Genomic DNA, 23,828 nt, shown 5'->3' on the forward strand with positions numbered 1-23,828 from the left:
TCCAAAAGAGGAAGAGGGCCTGAACAGGAAACAAGAAAAGGTGGGATGGCAGTTCTACAGTGCCTGCTAAACAAGGACAGAGCTCTCTGTCACATAACATGGTCTTAGGGGGGAATATCTCCAACTTCTTGCACATACTCGATACATCTGTTATACATAGTTCCACATACAGTTTCATTAGCATCTTTGTTTTAAGATTTATTTTATTTTGAATTGTGTGTGTACATGTGTATGTGTGTGTATGTGTGTATATATGTGTATGTATGTATATGTATGTGTGTGCGTGTGTGTGCACGTGTTAGTGTGTGCATGTAATGTGTGTGTGCGTGAGTGTGTGTATGTACATGTATGTGTGTGTATGTGTGTGTGCACGTGTGTGCGTGTGTATGTGTGTGTGCGTGTATGTGTATATGTGTGTGTGTGTGTGTGTGTGTGTGCATGTGTGTGTGTGTGTGTATGCTTGTATGCTTATGCTCACACATAGCTGCAACTCCTCTGAAAGGCCCATAAAAGAGTATTGAATTATTTGAAGCTGGAATTGCCACTTATGACCTGTCCAGTCATAACTGGTAACTGAACTCTGCAAGTGCTCTTAACTACTAAACAAACCATCTCTCCTACCTCCAAATATCAGTGTTTAATTTTTAATTTTGGCTGTACTAGAGACTGAATCCAAGGCGTTAGACATGCCGGGCAAGTGCTCTACCACTGTATGTAGTCCTGACATACATCCTCAGGACTCACCCACATATTAAATCTCTGTCTAGGGCTATTCTTTTTGGTATTACAATTTCAGGGCACCTTCAGACTCTGGAATGCCTCTGCATCTGTGCCAGTGACCAGTTCCAGCCTCAGCTTGGGGCTTTCTAGCTTCCTCTTTGTTAACAAGGTGTTCTCATAGGCCAGCTGTGCAGGGTTTGTGTAAGGTCTTCTGGATCTCACTGCCTGAAACTCCTGCCTCAGATCTCTATTATTTCGTGAACTTTCAATAGGTTCCAACATTTTGCTGGTCCCCAACAGGTACATCGGGCACGATCAGCTATTCCTACGGTGTATAAAGCACAATGTGAAGTATACAATCTAACCACAGCAATTTTCAATACAAGTCCAACGGAGAGCTAAATATAGATGGTCTTGATTTTACTCTCACACCAAGTACCAGTAGACCAGTGTGCATACAGTGAAGAATTTCAAGACCCAGGACTGGAAAGGATGTGCGGATGGTGGTCCCAGCTAGAGTGCTGAGCGTGAACGATGTCAGCTAGCTTACTTACATTGTGTGTGAGAACAAAAACGCAAATAGGGACAAATTTGGTCTCCGTGGATGCCAGAGAAAATAATTCCAGAGCGTTGTTCTTAGTTTGCTCAAACTCACTCATTGAGGCAAAGCCAGTTGGGCTCTCCCTTGGCTTTGCCCTTGTCCCTGCTTTCTGACTGCACTGTTGGGGGCTGCAGAAGGCAGGAAGCCAGTTTACATACCCCACACCCTGCTGTGTTTTACTGTTCAAAGAAAGAGCATTAGTCTGTTTGAGTAACCCACCCCTCCCTCTCCCACGAAATTCAAACATCTTAACAGTCACTAGCATCTCCCTCTTCTTTCTTCTCTTTGTCTAACACTTCCTCAGAATCATCTTTAATGTATCCAGTCCCCCTCATTTACTGCCAGGCACCCCCCTTGTTCCTATTCTCTCAAGATGGCTGCTCCTTTTAGTCACTCACCACTCCCTTCCCAAGCTGACAGGAGTGGAGGAGAAGTGATTTCCACTTTAGGATAGCAACATTGTAAATACCACAGGCTCTCTCAGTGGTATAGGAAGCCAAGAAACAAAAACTCTCAAAGGATCCAGAGAAACACTAGGGATATAAGCAAAACCCGATGCAGGCATCCTGTTGATTTATTATGTCCGCTTCCTCTCCCTTCCTTAGCATTTCTGAGTAGAATGTGCTGGGTAGAGGAGCAAAAACAGGAATACATAAGCGTGTCCTCAGGAATTAAATAAAAAAAAAAAGGAAAGCGCAAAAGAAAAAAAGGGGACAATAAAGGAACTGTGAGAACAGATACTGGAACAGATATTTTTTGTAGCATTTGAAGGTCACCCAGGAAACTTGAAATGGCATTATTGAAGTTTTGTGTGTAAGTTCATAGCCTGCCTCTGTTGTATACACACACACACACACACACACACACACACACACACACACACACACACACCTGCAAGATAAATTTGACTATACATTTGCATTTACTGCTAATGTGTTTATAACTGGGTATAGGTAAATAGTCCAATTCAGGTGAGTAAAGGGAATGTCATTTCAAATACATTTTCCCCTTAAGGAAAGATAGATCTGCTACGTCGTTTCAAGACTCCTCTCAGAACACCGATTTCTAAGCAGACATCAGTCCTTTGAGTTCTGCATTTTAAGCCCACAAAACACTGAACATCAAGATTCATGAATTGTCCTTTTTGAATCTCAAATAAAGCAAAAGAATTACAAATCTCATGAGTAATAAGGTCAGAGGCCTTTAACATATATTGTTTTATGTCAAACAGAAGGTGGGTTGTCATATCCTAGAGGGGGACAATAAGAAAGCCTACTGTGGTGACTAAGTAAATATTAGAGAGCTAGTGGATTTTTATAGTAGTAGCTGATTTACTAAATCTTCCACCTCTCTCTCTCTCTCTCTCTCTCTCTCTCTCTCTCTCTCTCTCTCTCTCTCTATCTGTGTATGTGTGTGTGTGTGTGTGTGCGCGCCCCTGTGAGCACCTATGTCTCTTTGTCACATGCACACACAGATAGATAGATAGATAGATAGATAGATAGATAGATAGATAGATAGATAGATAGATAGGGAAGAAAGTGGAGAAGAAAGGAAGAGGAAAAAGAAGGAAAGAGGATGAGAAGCTCCAAAGAAGTATATCTAGTTGCAAATGACTGCTGACTTACAAGGACTAGTTGACTTTGCAAACTCAATTTCACCAAAGCAGATATCGTCCTCAGCACAACACCTGGTATACTCTAATGGGTGTTATTTCTAGATGCTTTGCTCCACTCTGCAGAACACCAAAGAGAATGCTTCCCTCTGGCCATTAGCCCAGGGTTCCTCTTTCTGACTCACGAAGACATATTAATGGAATTAGTAAGGCACAACTTGAATACACAGACGAAAGGGGGTCATGATAATTGAGTGCGAGCATGTGAAAGGTAGGGACACTGAAGAAGACAGGGAGTTATTTGGCTTTCTCACCGAATTATTGCCAGAAGACGCAAAATGACACTAAGCAAGGGGTAATTTAAACTGAACGCCAGACACCAGAATAAACATAACATTCATCAGAGTGAGGACAGTGGTTGAGATGTTTAAAATACAAAAAGATTGAAATTTACACTTTAAGCAAAATATATACAGGGTAGACAATAACAGATTGGAGTCAGAGAAAAATCTAAATTGTCCTTTGCAAGTTCTCTGGACGACTTAAATGGCGGGTTATGAGTCACTTTCTGTCCTAAGAAGTTTTTGAAAGGACAGGGTATGGTGATAGAATCCTTGAGGGGGCAGCAACTAGACAGTGTGACTGAGGGAACCCGTGCCTCCACATGAAAATACACAGTGAAGGAAAAGGAAAAAGCCCAGGAGGACATGAGTGCACTCCACTCGAGCATCTTCTGGTTCACAATTCATGAGGTTTATTGCGTGCTTTAAACCAACTGCAGCTGCTGAGAGAGAAAGGAAAAACATCTTGTCAAGCCCGTTTCTGTTGGAGCTCAGCTTGTGGCTGAAGCACTGATTCCACACAGCATTTATATCCTTAGGACATAACAAGCAATGTCCCTGTCCAGCCTTTACAGCAGCATGTTCTGTGTACTAGCTCCCCCAGCACACTGCTACTCTCTTAGGACCATTAAAGAAGAATGGATTTTTAGGATGGCTTCTACATGTGGCTCCATTCTCTTAAGCTGTATGAGGTGTTGTAACTGCCTCTAATACCTGCTTGTGTTGCTTAATTCTGTTCAGCTGTGTCCCAGCCCATCAGGACTGCTATAATAAAAAGAACTATGGGTGACTTAAAAACAACAGGAACTTATATAATACAGTTCTGAAGAGTGGGAAGTCCAAGATCAAAGTGTCTGCATACATACTGTCTGGTGAGGCCTCCTTTACTGGTTCATAGAATTCCTGTTTCTGTTGTATCCTTATGAAGAGCCCATTCTCCTGCTCCGGTCATCTCCTCAAGGCTTTAGACTTCCAACTTGCATTACGTTGTGGATTAAGTCTCAGCACTTAGATTGTGGAAGAGCTAGATATTAAATCTGTATCAAGCTACCAGAGTAAACAGTTACTAACGTCCTAATCAATGGCAAACCTCATGTAAGTTCATGGAGGCTTCCGGGCATCAAATAACCCAGCAAGCTTACAATCTGGAATATTAAACTGCTCGCAACAGAAGACCCAGTGCTTCCTAAGCTATCACTCTGAACTAATCAGAGATTCTTGACTGAAGTCGTAGAAATATTGCCTTACAGGTAACGGCTCTTGTGGACTTAGGCAAAATGTAATAGCAAGAAGGCCAGAAATGCCTGAGTTTCAACTAGAGGATCCAGGAGAAAAGAAAGGAAGAATAGCAAGGTGTATACAGAGGGCTTATCAGGTGGTGTAAATGATTATCAGGCTGGTTGAATATAGGAAACTCACGGACTTTATCCTACCAGAACTTCCCCACCCTAATGAGACTCTATCTGGGTGTTGAATGGAAATAAAGGTAGCACTTGAGTAGAGGAGGCTATCCTGGGAGGAGGACAAAGGATATCTGCCTCCCTTGTGTGTATTATCATGAAAGGAAAACCCTCCTTCCTCTCTCAGGTTATTGAGGAAGTGCTTCCTACAGACATGAGACTGAAAGTTTATCTGATGGAGACCTGCTTTATTGGCTACTTCTGGTGGGGAGTGAGGAGTATAGGGTGAGGTTAATTAACATGTGCATTTGGTGTATAAGAATCCCAAACCCCAAATCCAATAAATAAAGCTTGATTTGTAGTTTTATTCTCAAACTCGTAAAGCCTGAGAGAATATTGTGGAAAGTATCTTTCTCCCATAACAGGCTTATTTCTTTAAGAAACTACAATGTGGGGAGAGATCTGTTGCCGCTCCCCACATTTCTAGATTGTGTTGTTGGAACTGAAAAGAATGCAGTGTTTCAACAGCTCTCAAGCCTGTACCCCTTCTTTCTCCTACTGAGAATTCTACACTCACATAAAAATAAGTTTTGCGATTATGGAAGAGGACAGGGGGAGAAATCTTAAAACTCTCTGACTTGTGTTTAACACTTCTTGCTATAATCCATCATATACTCTTCAACCCAGAAAAGGTGACCTTTCCCATTTTCCACATAGTTTACATCCCACATCTGGAGCATAAGATCTTGCCTGTCTAGATGCTTGAAGATTTGGAAGGGAAAGCTTAGGTGGAAAAATAAAAACATTTGGGAATAATATTCTGAACTGTATCTCAGTGTGCAGCACTTTTAGTACAAACATGGACTATCCAGAACACACTGAATCTAAAGCAAATAATTGTATATTATTATTGCTTATTCCTTATTTTCTCAAACCCAGTCATCTTGTCTGTTGGCAGAGATTAGACGCTTCGGATGTTCCCAGTCGTTGTGTGATAAAATGTTATCAAAGAGGTCCTGTGTTCTTCTGGGAGTCTAGTTAACAGGCTTGGTTGACATATCAAGACAATGAATTCCTGTCCATGCTGGCTGAATGTTATGTTGATTTGGCCATTTGGGGATTTTTAGGAAAGGAACAGCTTGTGGCATTTGAGCACAGCCATTAATTGGTACAGTTTAGTGTAGCCTGACGAGGAGCTACACTAAACTTCCATCCTGGAGCATGACTGCGTCAACACCCTTCCCAGATGCTCTATGCTAACCCAGTGGGTAGTGGAGTTGTGAATTTGGTCATTTGAGAGGCACAGAATTTCACTAAAGTTAAAATCCATGAACCTTTCTATCCATGCATTAGCTACATCCCAATTTCCTTGTCCACCATCTCTTTCCCCCTTTAATGTCCCCTCCCACTTTCTTTCCTTTCAGTCTGTTTAGGAAAAAGAAAACGTTCATTTAATCAGTTAGGTTCCTTGTGAGAGTGTAAAAGATTTCCTGTCCAGTTTTTCTCTATGGAAACAAAACATTTGATTTTGTAGATTGTTCCAAAATGGAGCCTTAATGTCCCTAACTCCAACTGTGAACACGGGTGTAGCTTCTTACACCTAGACTTAGTGTCTCAGTCAAAGATACCATTAGCCTCATAGTCTCATTCATCTATCCATGGCTTGAAAGCCTGGATGATAATCAGCACAAGGATTAACATAGGGTTTATTTTTACACATTTAGATCTATTTTGCGTTATGTGTATGGGTGCATATACCTATGTATGTATGCATATATGTATGTGTGAGCGGCTGTAGAAGCCAGGTGAGAGCATCGAGTTCCTTAGGACTAGAGTCACAGGTGGTTCTGAGCTACATGATGTACTGTTAACTGAACTTGAGGTCTCTGGAAGACCAGGAAAAGCCCTTTCCACTACTGAGCATCTTTCTAGCCCCAGCACATAATTTTTGTGATAAACAAGATCCACATAATCCAAACAGTGGCATTTCTTGCAAGCAATCCACTCTCTTTCTGCCAGCTCCATTAGTGTAGGGGGGTAGCTAGTAAAGACGATTGCCAGTGCATCATAGAGATCCCTGGTGCCCCTGCCCCTACTTTGTTCCAAATACTTGACTAATGACTGACAGATATGAATGCTCGAGCACTCTAGCCTCTTCTCTTCTTCTTATTGGGACAGTGTTGAAATGGGACATGTGTAGTCTCCCAAGCCCCCAAAGGACCAAGTCACCATTGCTTCTGAAGATTTAACCTGGCATCATAACATTGTTGGCTTCTTTCCTTTGCAGCTACCACTTCCCCACTCTTCTGCCTGTTTTGCCTCAAAACACTTTCCCACTTAATCACATTCTGAAGAAACTTTATCTTGGCGTCTGCCTCTGCAGATGCTGACCTCAGACAAAGAACATTGTCAAATTAATGAAAAACCATGTTGACTTATTGTGTTTAAAAGGGAAAAAAGGAAGAATTCTGCTGCACATTTTAGACTTATAAAAACAATCATGCAATTGTCTGGTTTTTTTTTTTCCAGGAAGAGAATTTGAAGGAGAAGAAGAATATCTGGAGATCCTAGGCATCACCAGGGAACAGTCAGGCAAATATGAGTGCAAGGCTGCCAACGAGGTCTCCTCCGCGGATGTCAAACAAGTCAAGGTCACTGTGAACTGTGAGTACAGGAGCAGCAGGTGTTCCGTGCCCAGGGCACACCTCCACTCCCAGTGAGCTCTACAGATTCCATTAGCGAAAGCGCACAGCATTTCCAGCAGATGTTCTTCTGGTCAGGGATGCACATTTATTCATTGGACACTTCCAAGGACGAGACTTGGCCTTTGAATTTGATAAATCAACTCTTCTGATTCTAAATATAACCAGTAATACATTTCACAATAGCCCCTGTCTTTTACTCAGACCGTGGAATTAGAAAACACGATGAGACACCACTTGAGTTTCTGACAGTCACTGTTGTAGAGTCTATGGACACCAAGGTCATATTGCTTTGGGAAAAGCAACAATCCGTATCTAGTTTAGCTGGAATTTTTTTTATCTTAATGCATTGTTTGTCAGAAGAGAATAGCCCGAAGATTATATTTTATCCTCTGCTATTTAACTAATTGGCCTTGGGACCAAATTCAAGCCCATTTGGTCAGATACAGTGTGTCCCTGATGGCAAGAGGAGAATGTCTGATAAGTTAATTTTGGTTATCTATTTCTCCTAAAGCCTGGGCATTAGAAATGAAGATTTCACTAAGATGCATAGGTAAGTGAGCATACTTTGAACTTGTCAGATGAAAGGCTCCTTAGATGTAGTTCAAAGTAGGAGGAGGGAGGAAGAGGGGATCTATAGGATGTGTGTCACCCAGCAAAGGAATAAGAAATTTGTTTATCCTCTTCAATTAGGAGTGACTTTCTATAGCATTCAAATTCATGAGTCTTCATCACATAACTGTGACTAATGACATGAAAGGACAAAGATTTTCTGATCTCTCTCTCTCTCTCTCTCTCTCTCTCTCTCTCTCTCTCTCTCTCTCTCTCTCTCTTTCTCTTTCCCTCCCCTCTCCTCTACTCTCCTCTCCCTATCTATGTATGTGTATGTTTATTACCACACTCATACACACAAATACCCATTTATGCACACAAAACACACACACACACAATCATACATGACACACATACTTTAGCCCACATCTGAAAGTGTATTTTAAACCATGATGCAATACATTTTGCCTTCCTACATCTGTCTTGCTGTCACCTATATGCCAGAGTCAATATACATGCTCTCTAGTCTAACAGCCTTGACAACATAAATATAATCAAGTCCAAGTTAAGGCTTTAGAAACTGAAGCCTATGTTCAGGAAATCACCTATCCAGAGCAACACAAAAAGCAAATGGAAGAAAGGGGGGTTCAACCTCAGGTCTCTTTGATTCTAAAGCCCGAACTTCCCAAGGAAGAAGAGGAAGGGGAGAAATTTCAATTATTCATAATGCTCAACATAGCTTCCTATTAGGGATTTAAGCACGCTATTAGTCTCACTATAATCCAATGAGATAAGCATCCATATTCTTGCTTTAGAATTTTGGAATTGAGCTTGCTTAAGGTGGCTTAGCCTCTGTTGGAATGCCCCGGTCCCCAGTGCCCAGCTCCAGCCAGCCTTATAGCTTTTTGAAATGGACAGGGAAGGCTCCACTGTGTACCTGGGGGAAACCAATAGACACAGCACTGAACCACACGTTTAAAGTTTATGATCTCATTTTTAAGAGCAAGGGGTTGCATTTGATGAGCTGTGAAGTGCTTTTATCCCTGGCTGTCTTCAATTTTTTTTTTTTTTTTTTTAGTAATAGAGTTTTGAAATGCCAGCATTACTATTCTTTTGCAGTACTGGGTGTGTTTCAAAGATGCATTAATGATCTCAATGTTATAAAATGCTTTAGGTCCTTTTTTCACATGAAAGGCAATTTCTCCGGGTGTTTATATAAGTTTGTAATTAGGTTAGTTAACTTCCTTTATGCACACATAGCCATGCTATCATCCGACACCTCTTCTCTGACTTTTAGAGTCAAGATTTCATTTTCTCTTAATTGACCTTCAACTTAATTGGGTTTCTGAAAGTCCAATCCTGTAGTAAATAGAAAATATTTATGCTTCCATTGTATGAAACATCAAAGTGGTCTGGATTGGAGATGGTTTCCAAGATCAAAGCTAGTCACCCGGGTCCTGTTATTATTGAAGCAATTAGTCTGACATTGCTCCCTCTCCACTGTCCCCAAAGTATAATTTAGAAAAGGAAAAAATACTGATAATTTTCAAGAAAACTTTTATGAAAATATGAGATTTAGCCAGTAATGAGTGAATCCCTGAACATGGACAGAACTCACCAATTCTCAAAAATTATCCTGGAAGAATTCAATTCGACACCCAATGTGCTCTAACCAAGAGGAACAAGAATGTGCTCGACCCTACAAAAATAGTCAGTAAATGTTAACTGAAGGTAATGACAGAAAACTCAAAATAAAACTCTTAATCTTACTATTCTCCCAGGCTCTATAAATAAATGATGCCAGTTACAAATCAGGAAAAACATTCTAATTTCAAATTCCTCTGCAATTACTTTTTTCACCCAAACTTCATAAAGTACATGTATATAAAATCAGTCCTTACACCAGAAATTCTGTTCCAATAAACCATAGTACCCAGGCAGAGTTGCATTGAGGAAATAGATGTGGTCTCCAAGATAGAATTATAGAAGCATGTTCTCACCTATAGAAAGATAGCCAGGGTCCCTTTGGTCACTTCATCTGAACCTTCTTTCTTTGGTTTAACTTGAGTTCTCTTCCATTTCAAACAGAGGCTTCAGGATCAGGTCGGGCAAACAGGATAGCTAAGAAAACTACTGATGAGATTATCATAATGAGCATACCCTGGATACCACTAAAGAAGCAATCTTAGCACTTATAACTTCCCCACTGCTGCTCATTGATTCATTTACTCCTTTGCCAACAGATGTTTGTTACAGGACACATAAAGGCTAGCACAGTAAGGGAGGGAGATATAACCGTTTTACCCGTTGAGCTCACAGCAGATTCTGTAGCCTCTCCTTTTTTATTTCTCTTAGATAACCTGCCTCTGTGGTAGGTCTGTATCATTGCACATAGCCATTTTACATGAAAAGTCTATTTTCTAAGTGGTAGGAGGTCCTGGAACCTATAGAAAGCTAAATCATTGCTTCAAAATCTTTGCTATTAAATAAATTTGGTGAAATTTATAGAAAGGACAAGACTTTTGACTTTCCATGTCCTATGAAGGGACAAATTATATCATCCACAGAAATACACTCTCCTGACTCTACACTCTCAATTTCCCCTTTCATTATGCATTAATGAGTCTCTAGGATAGTATCTACCACAGAGCAAGTGTTCAATAGATGCGTGATATTGCTTTCTTTCAGACTTTTCCTAGAGTAGACTTCTTTCTTAGTCATGAGGAAATTCCTAAATACATTCTTCCCCCACCACAACTGACATGCTAATGTCCCCACTTTTTGCTTACCCTTAGTTCTCTCTCTCTCTCTCTCTCTCTCTCTCTCTCTCACAGTGACAGCATTTGCAATTTCTACTTCCTCTCCTCATCTCCCGTTCACCCAACTCTACATCTAGAATGAATTGGCTCACCCTATATACATGGCAGGGGGCTGATGACATGGATATTTCCAAAGCTCTTACATGTGTGTGAGTTTAGAAAAAGCAGAGGTTACTGAACAACATGCACCACCTGTTGGGTATACACATGGGTGGGGCAAAACCTACAGTGACCAAGAAAAGGCATGGAATCCCTTGGGTCTGGAATTGGAAGCTACCAGGTGACTACTGAAGCTGAAAGATTCTCTAGAACAGGAACAGGCACATGCAAGCTCTGGGCAAACTTTTCAGAACCTAAGTATAAAACATAACTAGATGCTTCAGTACTTTGATTCAAAGGTCACCTGATAAGCAAATTTAGGAAAATAACTTCTCAATGTAGAGTGAGACCTCAAGTAATTCATGGCAACACCTATCCAGTCTCTGTGCTGGTCTTACATTTTCCAAACAACATTTTTCACTTATATTTTGAGAATTTCATAGGATATAGTTAAGAACTTGTAAATGGCAGACCTCAGACTCCTAGGTCTAACTCAAATTTCTTTTCACCCAAACCCAAGAGAGTGATAGTGGTAAAAGCAAATGATGTTGCTACTTCAGAGGCTCAAAGTATTCTTTACCTTTTATTTCATACAATATTTGTCTTACACCTGTGTACAAGATTGGTAGGTGTCATAGGCAGGAGGCTAAGAAGAGAGAGGTATCTATGGCAACAGTAGATGCATAGGGGAAAGTCAGGCCTGAAACTTCAGATTCCTAATTTAGAAATATACCAATTATGTCACTATATGGTCTGCCATTTTTTTCAGTGCTCTATAAACATTTGCAAAAATCTGCAACATTTACTTTTCAAGCTCCCTTAAATAATATTTTTTATTTCCTTCCTGGAGAGATGGTGGTTAACCTCAGTGGTTAAGGACACTTAGTGTTCATATACAGAAACTGGGTTTGGTTCCCAGTATTCACATAGCCTTCTAGGTTTATAGCCATCATAACTCCAGTTCCTGTGGGTCTGGTGCCCCCTTCTGACCTCCCTGAACTCTATGGTGACTAGGCTCTGTACAAGTGGTGCCCAGATGTATATGTGAGCAAGAACTTCACACACATAAAACAAATAAATCTTGAAAAATAAAATGAAAGAACTTATTCAAACAAACAAAGCAGTTTAGAGAGGTTCAGAACATGATCAACAGGGATCTAAATCCATACTTCAACAAACACTGCTCAGATGTATTTGAACAAGTTGCTAACCCTCTGCAAATTTCCCTTCTTGTTCTCCAAATAACAGTACTAATGCATAACTCTTAGGGCTGTTATTTGGACAAATAAGGATGTCTGACATCTGAAGCAGTCCTAATAGGTGTCTATAGTGTTATGAATCATATCTTTTATTCAAATTTTATGGTTTTTACAATCTTTCCGCAGATTAGGGAGATTAAATGAATGAAAGTTATCCTTATTATCATCATTTTGATGGAAAGAATTTTGTTATCAGTGATATAAGAACAAGAAAGCCCTGATTAATGTTTTCAGGACCTGGTGTTTAAGTTAAAAAAAACTGGAGGAATCGTTGGATAAGTGTATGTAAGCTCTTCCAACATCATGCAGAGAATGACAACGAATCTCTCTGTGCAGCATTTATAGGAATCCCATTTTATTATAACCTTATTTTGAACAGACATGTGTATTATTTTAACTCTATAAGTCTTGCTACAGTATAATTCATAATAATCTTTCTTGGCCTTAGCTACACAGAATTCATTCCAAATGAACTCTAAAATGTCCATTCACAAAAACCACGGAAGAAGGCCTGGACCATGACGTCATCTGAGAAATAAGAAGAGCAACAAGCTTTTGTGCTCCTTATTGGTGGCTGTGAATTGACTCTGGGAGAGGGACTTACTGGTTTTAAAAGATGAAAGCAAGTAGTTGGACCAGAGTCATCTTTTTTCTGAATTTAATGCACTTACTCCAAGTTTCTAGATAGCTTCCAGTTTGCTGGGGCCTCTAACGGATTGATAAACAATCTATTGCTTACCTGTACACATGCCAAACAAATTCAGAAATAAGGATAAGTTTGAAAGGTTAAATGCTTCCATGGTAGAGGTCAAAATAGAAGTAGTACCAAGTAGTACCTTAGCGTATTCAACTATCCCACACACCCCAGGCACCCTGGGCTGAGATGTCTGCACTCATGAAAACATGAAGGAGAGGTTCTTGATCCAGCTTTGAGAAGAACCCTCAGCTTTTTGGCCAAAAGCTAAATTCCAAAAGCTCAAAGAACTATTCTTTTAAAACAGAAGGTTCTGAAATCCCAGGAACTCGGAACAGCATAGTGAGACACCATCTCCAAAACCAAGACAAAAACCACACAGGACAAAGAGAAGAGATGAGACAAACAAACTCGATGTGTTCCCCAATCTTTGTCATTATCCCCCAAGTAATAAATACCAAGTAATAGGTACATTAAATAATATAAACTTAAGCAGAGCAAGGAATGTTCTGCAAACATATGCATCTGGGACTTGTGATCCTGATGCTATGCTAGAGAGCTTTGAGAGAATGTACCACAGCAATATTGTGTCAACATGTTCTATAGCTCTGAGTACCATGGTGGTGGCGATGATGATGGAGGTGGTTGTGGTGGAAGTGGTGGTGGTGGTGGTGGTGGTGGTGGTGGTGGTGGTGGTGGTGGTGATGGTAGTGGTGGTGGTGGAGGTAGTGGTAGTGGTGGTGATAGTGGTCATGGTGATGGGATAGTGGAAGTGGTAGTGGTCATGGTGATGGTAGTAGTGATCGTGGTGGTGATGGTGGTGGTGGTGGTGGTGGTAGTGGTAGTGGTGGTGATGGTGGTGAGGGTGATGGGGTAGTGGAAGTGGTAGTGGTCATGGTGATGCTAGTAGTGATCGTGGTGGTGATGGTGGTGATCATGGTGGTTGTATGGTGTAAGAGTGTGTAGTTTTTTTTGACTAGGTAAAATGAAACCTCAATCCTCACCAAGGATTTGTCAATCATATTCACATAGTTCCAGAAACAAACATATCTTGAGATTCATTTTCCACATTAAATAATTAAACAAACTATAGAATCAGAAGTAACATTGTCTTTCCTACCAATAGCAGTGGACCACTGAGCTACAATGTGTGACTAGGTGTTTGAAGAGCAGGATAAAAAGATGAAAATACGTGAGGATACAAAATGAAAGGGACTGAGTTATTAAACTGTTGGTCATCTCTACCTTATTTACTGGTTTACTGTGTGTGTGTGTGTGTGTGTGTGTGTGTGTGTGTGATGCATATGTCTTGTGTTCATATGTGTGCATATGTTTGAAGGATAGAGATCAACTTCAGTTGTCTTCCTCTATTGTTCTGTACCTTAATAGTTTGTTTTGTTTTTATATTTGTCTTTGTTTTAAGACAGGTTTTCTCACTGCATGTGGAATCCACCAATTGGCTGGGCTGTCCGGCCAGTAATCAATCTATAAGGCCTTGCCCAACCTTGGCATTAAAGACATGCACCAACATGCTTAACTTTTTACGTGGGTGCTGGTGATCTGAACTCGGGTTCTCATATATTTTTATCAAACTCAACTCACTGAGTCATATTCTACCTTTTGTGTACATTATTTGGTGGATAGCATCTCTTGATGTCCAAACAAAATACCTGGGTGTTATCCTTTACCCTTCCTCCCTTCCCCTTTACATCTAATCCACTGCTAGGTTATCATGTCTAAAGCTCTACATTTCAAATCTGTCCTCTTCTTCCCATCGTTTTACCATAAACCTGGTGCAGAATCTTTCTAAATTCCTTCATCAGCTTCCAAATGGGCCTCCCTGCTGCTAGCTCCAGGACTTTATTGATGAGGGAATTGAAGCACTGTGACTCTGGGTAAAGTACTAAAGTCTCTAATAAGAGAGAACAAAGAGGGGCCAAGCCTCACTTTAAGCACACATATATCAAATTTAAATCTGAGCTTATCACCTCCTCTATTTTATGCTCTATCCCCCTACCAATAATTCTACCATCAGCACAAATACATCGAATTCATGCATTATCCTTTGAACTGATGGGCTGTAATGATCTAGGTAGCCAGTCATAGGTAGAAAGACTTTGCAATGGAACCTGCTGATCATTTTAAGCTCTCTCCTTCTTTGAAAAGATAAGGAAGGAGTGAAGGACTTAAACTCAGGGTTGGTTGGTTCTAAATCGAGGCTCAAACCTCATATTCCAGGTTTCCTACAACTCACCACTAACTCTACCTCTTAACCTATGGAGTAGACAAGTGAATACTCTAGAAAGCTAGACATTTAAAGTCAAGAATGGTTAAAAGTGTAAAAATGCATGTGCTAGAATGATCTTGACAGCTCAGTTTGAAGGATTAGGCTGAGAGGATTGCTAAGTGAAGTTCCCTTCTTGTATGAATGCTAAGCCAAGACTCAGGTTATAGGAACACTGCACAGTGAGAGGTCCATAAACCACACCAGAACTATGTCCCAAGGCCCCGACCTTTAGTTCAGGGTCTTGTTGTTTTTTCTTCTGTGTAGCTTTTCAATACAGCATCTTCTCATTTTGTGCCTCTAGGGAAATGAGAAGCTAAGTCTAGAGCAAAAGAGTACCAACAACAATGTCAAGAACTAATGTTTGCATTTGGTTTGATAGCATTGCCTAAATGTCTTCTTACTCTTTTCTCTCTGAAAATGGCAAAAAAATCAATATTGATGATAAAATGAGATGGAAAGAAGCTGCAACTCCAGACTGGACGGACATTGTTCAATGTGATTCTAACTCAGGACCAGACTTTCTGTAGACAGAGAACTTTAAAACTGATGCGCAAAACTATAGGAAAACAAAATTAGAAACAAAGAAATAGCATAGTCCAGATATTTAAGTGAATTGTGTATGGTAAAGTTTATCTTATTAATCACCTTTTCCTCCACAAAAATCTGAATGACCTGATTGGTACTTGGGCCTATTCTTCCCAAACACATATACATACAGCTAAGTTCCCATTCCCTGGAACATTCCTTTAGATGAAAAAGTTCTCTTTCTGTGTGCCTCTCATTGTCTTTATGTCTCTCTCTTATCTGTGTGGTGTGGTGTGATATGGTGGTGTCACATACATACATGGAGGCCTTCAAGTATGATCTTCAGGAATGCCATCAGATTTATTTACTCATTAGTTAGGCTAAATTTCCTCACCAGAAGTCCCCAGGAAATTCTCCTTTCTCCACCTTCTCAGCTCTAGGATTACAGGTTCATGAGATGATTTTTGCATGGGGGCTTGGAATCAAACTCTGGTTTCCTGGTTGAGGCAACTTCCTTTACCTGGAAAAGTCTTTTTCACAAACTTTACATGGGCAAAAAACATTAGTGGGCCCCAAAAAATTATCTCTCCCATATTGTCTTACTTCACTTTGGTAGGATATATAAAGAATCATGGCAAAGATAGACTATCAGATCAGCTTTTTACTTCATCTCAAGTCAATGATAGTTTTATAAGGTCCACTCAAAGGCTCCCTAGATAGACAGACAGACAGATGATAGATAGGTAGGTAAGTAGGTAGGTAGGTAGATACATAGATAGATAGATAGATAGATAGATAGATAGATAGATAGATAGATAGATAGGTAGATGGATGGATGGATGGATGGATGGATAGATAGATAGATAGATAGATAGATAGATAGATAGATAGATAGATAGATAGATAGATAGATAGATAGATAGATAGGGAAAGATAGAGATATATGGAGATATCCAACTGCCATTGGGAGTGAAGTATTGATGGCAAGCAGATCTTCTGTCCAGTATTAGATATATCACATTTCAACTCACATATGAAAGCCAAATTTGCTTGTGTCATAGTAATACAAGGGAACACATAGGAGCAAAGACCAGAACAATGACCTCATGGTTGTTTTCTTGCTTATTAGTTTCTGGAGTCCTCTGACAGCATATGGCAAAGTTTCAGATTAGATTAAGTTAACCTTTTCATTTTCATCAGACTCCTCAAAGCTGTCACTAACTATAGTAATAATAGCAATGAGGAAAAAATGGTCAAATTATGTGTTTGCCCAGTGACTAAGTGCAAGCACTGTTCTTGAAGAGGACATGAATTCAGTTTCCAAGCATCCATGTCAGATAGCTCACAGCTCCAGGACATCCAGGACTCTCTGTGAACTCCATGGGCTCCAACACTCAACTTACACAATTCACATATACATGCATATATCCATGGAGATTTTATATATATATATATATATATATATATATATATATATATAAAACTAAAAATAAACCTTAAAAAAACTATGTTTTAGTTTCATGACTTCCTGAAAACATTGCAAATAATACAAACCACAATTGGAATGACTGAGAAGGAGAGGAAAAGAAAATTTGGGTTTCATTCAAGTAGAATCCTGTTGAGTGTTTTATTAGCCAACTATACATTCTATCAGTCATTTTTTACTTTACTTTAGCTTGCTAATGACCAGTCCCATCTAGCTGATCATGAGGCATGTCAATGATGCTTCCACATAATCTCTTTCTTATCTCCCTCCAACCAGACACCTTTCCTAACTGTGCCTTCGATACCAATTCTAGAGCCTCCCCCTTTCATGTGAACTTGTGTATCCACCTTTCCTACAGATTCTCTAACTGAAGCCCTTTGTTCTCAGAACATCCTCTGCCCTCACATAATAACCTCACATCTCTGTCTGCTTTTGCTACAGATCCACCCACCATCACAGAGTCTAAGAGCAATGAAGCCACCACAGGACGACAAGCTTCCCTCAAATGTGAAGCCTCAGCGGTGCCTGCACCTGACTTTGAGTGGTACCGGGATGACACCAGGTACATGCCAAAACCTTTATACCCTAAATTCCAAATTCTGCTCTCAAAGCCTCCCAGAGCCTAGTAGCAAGACCTCACTCCTCTGTAATGGTGTACACTTTTCCTTTTCAACGCCTTCTTTATTACATCACTTAGAAATTGTAACCCTTAAGCTGAACCCAAAAGCACTCGAGATGAATAAAAATGGCTCAATTGATAATTTCCACCTACATATCTTTCTTGAATGTAGTAGAAACTTAGTTTTAATGGGACTCATCCATTGCTGTGTCTTCTTTGTGGATGGACATTGATCGGTTCTAATAACAGAAGTTATGTGATTATAAAGAGTAAGTAAAGAAAGGTAACAAACGCTTACTTCCTCTCCTCTTTGTAAAAGCTCCAGCATAAAGATGAGGAAGAAGCCACAAAGCCGTGCCCTCCAGCTGTATCACTTTAACTCTTCTGTTTTTTTACTCTTAGGATAAACAGTGCAAACGGCCTTGAGATTAAGAGCACTGAGGGCCAGTCCTCCCTGACGGTGACCAACGTCACTGAGGAACACTACGGCAACTATACCTGTGTGGCTGCCAACAAGCTCGGCGTCACCAATGCCAGCCTAGTCCTTTTCAGTAAGTATGCCAAAGCAGATGCTGATCTCATGCAAGGCATAGAGTTCCCCCATATTGACTCAAAATCTACCCTGCATCCTTTAAAGTTAAACCTATACAAAAGCAAGAATATTCCACGAAAGCAGAGTGGAGGCTACCAGCCTCCACGAATAGCAATATTTATGAGTAGGAGGACTATTCTCTGTGTTCTCTTACTTTGGAGAACTTCCTAGTGTTTTCATTGGTTGCATAGTTTCATTTTTTTTTTCCAGTTGGTTGTTCTTCAAGAAAATTCAAAGAATACATATTTACTTTGTGGTGGCCTCTTTATGAAATGGGCAGTTCAAAGGCCAGGCAATGTTTGGCTCTTATACTATGCCAGCAAGTAGTTATTGGGAAAGAAATGTTCAGTAAGAGCACAGGAAGCCCTGGGAAAAGTAGAGGCTGGAAAAAGAAAGCGTTTTTCCTAACACAAGAGGAAGGGTAGACTGAATATTTAAAGCATAATGTAAAATTTGAAGAGAAATAGGATCAGTAGGATGGTTTCCCTAGGACAGTAAGTTTACCTTTCTGACCCACCATTTGCAGCCGAGGTGGAATCATGGGAAAGGGAGCATTTCTGAAGATCAGAGAAGATGGCAGAGAAGGAATCAGTCCTTTTCAAAGACAGGGATGTCATCAGACCCCACCATGGAGTTTTGCTCACCAAGACCATGTTCCGTCATGTCTGTAACTCCACACCCTTGCTGGTCAGACAGCTATAATTCCAGATTCAAATGTCCCCGAGAGACAGAGGACGCTGAATTGGGTCATGGAAAGATGATAGTATCTGGAACAGGGAGATTTTATTTATCAGAATAAGTAAAGCAAAATGGTTAGAACCTTCTGAGCCACAAAATCCACTTAGATCAAATAGAAAATGCTTTTACGGTTTTATTATTATTATTTTAAAATGACAAACCACTAAACACTTAGGAAAGATGTCTTCATCTTGTTGTATTCAATTTAGATGAGCCTTCAAGGGAAAAAGGGATTCTTTGAAGAAAGATCAATTTAAGCAAGAGTTCTCTTGAAGGGCAGTATTAGTTTTTTGGAAACTGCTGAATATCTAACACTACTTTTGCAAAACAACAACCGTAAACTACCCTAAACATGGCCTCAAGTTTCTCCTTCTTACCAGTCTGCCTTCGGTCTGTGGTAGTTTCATGAGGGATAGCTATACAGATGCTACATCAACGTGAGACTGAAAACCCATATCGTGCTTACTTGTCTCTTTGCCCTAACTGGAGACAACAGTCACCAGACCTCTGAGGAACTATGAGTTAGGAGACGTAGTTACCCATTCCTTCCTGACCTAAGGAATCCCAGAGGCAATGAGAAATCTGAGATCCTGACAAACCTAAAAGAACCCACTCAAGTAGAACATCATGCACCTGACAGAAAAGATTTTAAGGGGATCAGAAAATTAAAAAAATGCAACAACAAGATTATTTAGAAAAATGAACACTAATATACCACATTAAGATATATCTTCTTCTCATCCCACAGAGAGTAAGAAAACCGTGATACTTATGCAGTTCAAGTAACAAATAAAACATTGCCTTAAGGCTGAGGAAGGAAAAGTTGAGGAGAGAGTATTTACAGAGAGAGGAAGAACAAGAGCTAGATTATAGACAGTGGAGACACTTGTAGGACCTAACGAAAGAGAACTAGCCATCACAGCCATCGCTGAAACAATTTAGCATGGTAAGATTACAAAATATGAAGAATTTTGGAGAATTTCAGGTTCTAAACTTGAAAACTGTAGAATCTGCCAAACGTTTCCTATCGCAATGTCCTTCATGATTTGGTGAAAGTCATCCTCCATTATGAAGTACGCAGTATGGGCCATCTCCTCAGTGGTCCCATACTGCCCTTGACACAGCATCATGCATGCATCAGTACCAGTGTTTATGCCACATGTATACACAGTATATGCCTTCACCTTGGTTAACAGAAGATATTGTGTGCTTATTAAAGACCAGATGGAAGACCGCTAGGTTTTGAGTTACTCCCGTGGTAGAAAATTAGTTAACAACTCTGTTTCTTAGACCCAAAACCCAGTTTTGAAATTCAAGGTGGGAGGGGGAGTGTCTGTCTTTTATGATAAAAGCAGCGTGGCTTCCTTGCCACCCGAACTCCCATCAGTTAGGTTCAGAAAGCATGTCATCACAACCCGAGTAGCTAGAGGCTTGGAAATGGGACTTTACAGTGGCCCACTTTTCACAGACCTAAAAAATAAGTAAAAGAAGAAAGAGAGAGAGAGAGAGGAAACAGGCAAAGAAAGAAAGATAGCAGTGAGAGAATAAAGGAAAAGGAAAGAAAGAAAAGGAACAATAAGCTCGTGTAAGTAGGTTGCCCATTCTTCACATTCAAAGTCAGGGAGATTAAAGGGAAAGGGGAGGAAAGGCCCTTGTAAGGCAGCTGGTGTTCCTCCTCCCACCAGTGTCAGGAGGGGTGTCTGTAGCCAGAGGCTCTGACAGAAGCACTGTGTGGGCAGCGGGGTGCTCTGCTGACCAAGCTGGGCCAAAGCAGATACAGCAGCTGGTGAGCTGCTGCCAGCCAGAGGCAGCAGCAGGTAGAGACACAGAGCCAGCGTCCCTGAGTTCATGATTATTCATCCTTAATGGCTAGTCAGCACATTTCCAGCCCGTCCACCTCAGTGACATGCTGACTTCTGCAGTGTCAATTTGCCATCCGATGTCCTCAGCAACATATATATGTATCCTTCTCTACTCTCTGTTCACCTCTCCAGAGGGGTCAAAATAACTCAATGACAGTGCAAAAAAATACATTGTGTTTATAATACTTTCTTCCTAAGCCACTGGAAGCATTTTCTTTTTCATTTGTTCTCATTCTCCTCACATTCTAGTACTCTGCCAAAGACTACTTTAGTGTATATATTTGAATAATACCTTTTACATATTTTTCTTCATGCCCAAACTAAGTGGGACGTTTCACATTTTTCTAAATGTGCGAATCCAGTAGCACAATGTTGCCTGGGCTGGGATTCAGCTCCTTAGTCAGTTCAGACAGAGCAGTGTTTGTGTCATAAATGAAGGTGTGGATTTCTTCTGATGCAACGAGAAGTTTCATCGTCTACAGATAGGTTATAACCATCGCAATGCTCCTATGCCGAAAACAGGAGATTTACCCACAAGATGATGGATGTACTTTATCTCAGTGCTTTCCTTAAGGGACGGACACTACTGGCAATTACTTGAGTGTTACTAATTCTTCCCAAGTGATGCTTATGGGAAGTGCTTGCTTCACATACTTGTCCTTTAACCATCAGGGCAACCTGACTATGTTCCTGTGGTTTCCTGTTGCCCAGAGTTTATGTAATCAGTGAAACAGAATGATATATACACCGAGTTGGAGGTTTAAAGTTGTCTCTGAACCTCCAAGAGACCAGCACGTCCTTTACGTAAACCAAAATGTCAGGAGCTACAGTTTGTGGTGAGGAGGTGAAGAAGCATTGACCTTCCTTTTCCTTCCTTCATGAAGCCTTTCTCCTGGCTTGTTAATGTTTTGTTCCTGTGCAGTGAAGAGCCCTGCTTTACACTTCTTTCCACTACCTCCCATCAGCCTAGGTGTACTGATTCCTGGCCTAGGGACTCAAGTCTGTGAAATTAGCAGCTTATTTCTGTGTAAAAGGAAAGTTCTGTCAATCAGTTTAGGGATACATGAAGATTATTAGTGTATTAAGGCTACAGAAGGCAAGAGAATAAAACTATAAGGCATCTACACTGGCCCATCCGGCACCTGTGTACAGGGAGTGCTTTCCCATTTCACTGGACACTTGATTAACTTATAAACTTGTAATTGACTATAAGATAAAAACTGCCCAAGCCATCCATGAAGACAGAGAGTCTTCACAATGAGGGCCTCCCCTTGCTATTCAGAAAACATTCTAAGTCACTATTTTAGGAGTTCGGTGTTAAAGGCATATTTTTAAATTTTTTTAATTTTTATTTTTGTGGTACTTAATACTTAGCAAACTCCTTAACCATATTCTCATAGCTACTTCATCATAAAACAAACTATTATTGAGCTCTAACTTTATACAATATACAACAATAGAGACTAACTGCTTCAACGACTCTCTACGGATACAAAAGGAAGCGAGTGGGCATGTGGGTTGCTTTATATGCCAAAATGGACATCAAATGAGTTGAGTTCCAGGAGTAGTTACCGAATATTCAAAATGAAATAAAATCGAAGTTAGGAAACTATTTTGATATAAACATCTTGCCCTTCATTTCAGCTTTCTTTGTACAGTCATTTTGAAGTGCTTCCTTGTGAAATTTTAACAGTCATTTAATTTGGTTTGGCTTGGTTGGTTGGTTGGTTGGCTGGCTGGTTGGTTGGTTTTGTTTTCTCCATATATGGCAGAATCAGCCAATAGACCTCTTGCAGTCACATATCCCATTTAGCCAATAGAAAAGCCAAGCCAATACCCAAAGGCCATACCAAAAGCCACAGCCCATGCTTCTAAGGTCAAGAGCAGAGTCTGTCCCTAACATCCCCCACTCATCTGCTTTGACCTCAAGCATCCGCATCCAAGGGAGAAATCCAAAGCTCCCCCAAGATGCCTGCTCTTTTCTGGCTTTGAAAATCAACAGTGTGAAGTTGCCTTTCTCCGTTTTAATTGGTATCGGAATCAGTTTTCAGTTCACTCTTGTGGGAGCCCACAAATCCTGCTGTGAACTTTACAACGGTAGTAGGAATGATAGTGGAGAGAATGAGGATAAAAAGAACTGGAAAGGAAAAAGTCGCTGAGAAGAGATAAGCCAGAAGGATAGAATGGGGAGAACAAGACTCACTTACGTAATGTGATGTTAACGGGGCGGGACTGAGAGGCTAATCACCAGCCAGGAAGCAGTTGGAAAGGCAGTGGAGAGAAGGCAGCATGGTGTAGCAATACACAAGCGTGTGTGGAAAGCCGGGCAGAGTGCGTGCATCCAACTGTGAACAGTATGGTGAGAAAGTAATAAGCTGAGTCACTTAAACACTCTGAATAATAACAGTAATCATAAAATAAAATACAGTAGAGAGCATATGGTATGGGACAGTGTTCTCCAGCTGATACATAAATGTGAAAGCACTTCAGCCATTTATTATCAAAGCTGGAAACTTCATAGCAAATGCACGGTGAAGGTTTAAATCATTTTTTTTTTCCTGCCTGGCATTTTGAGGACTATGACATAATCATTCTCTGGATGTTACTGACCTATTCTATCTCAATGCACTTAAGCACCTTTCCCATTTAAACTACAACCTTCAGCCAAGTTAGAGAGTACAGTAGTTAAGGTGCCTGGGAATCTTCTCAATGGCCAGATGTGTGAAGGACTAGAAGAACCAGGGTTGGGGGGCGTGGGGGGAGAGGATCAACTTTTCCTCACTGACCTTACAGTACAAGATGGAAGGCAAACCAAACGGGAACGTGCTTATCTCTCTGTGGCTTGGTTTTGGTTGGTTTCTACTTGACATTGGCCACTATTTAAATGAACTTCTAAATTAAAATGTGGAAAGGTACGCTA

At 40.5% G+C, this 23,828-nt stretch overlaps 1 protein-coding gene across 5 annotated transcripts in view; it reads left to right on the forward strand.

Annotated features, from left to right (window-relative positions):
• Positions 1-23,828, forward strand: part of Lsamp (limbic system associated membrane protein) — a 2,154,604-nt gene that overhangs the window by 2,104,040 nt on the left and 26,736 nt on the right. For all 5 annotated transcript variants that reach the window (XM_032899157.1, XM_032899156.1, XM_032899158.1 and 2 more), the window contains 3 exons: positions 7,204-7,338; positions 17,539-17,659; positions 18,119-18,267. In XM_032899157.1, the coding sequence (XP_032755048.1) occupies positions 7,204-7,338; positions 17,539-17,659; positions 18,119-18,267 (405 nt within the window). The remainder of the gene's footprint in view (positions 1-7,203; positions 7,339-17,538; positions 17,660-18,118; positions 18,268-23,828) is intronic.

This window comes from Rattus rattus, chromosome 4 (genome assembly GCF_011064425.1).
Source record: "Rattus rattus isolate New Zealand chromosome 4, Rrattus_CSIRO_v1, whole genome shotgun sequence".
Taxonomy (NCBI): domain Eukaryota; kingdom Metazoa; phylum Chordata; class Mammalia; order Rodentia; family Muridae; genus Rattus; species Rattus rattus.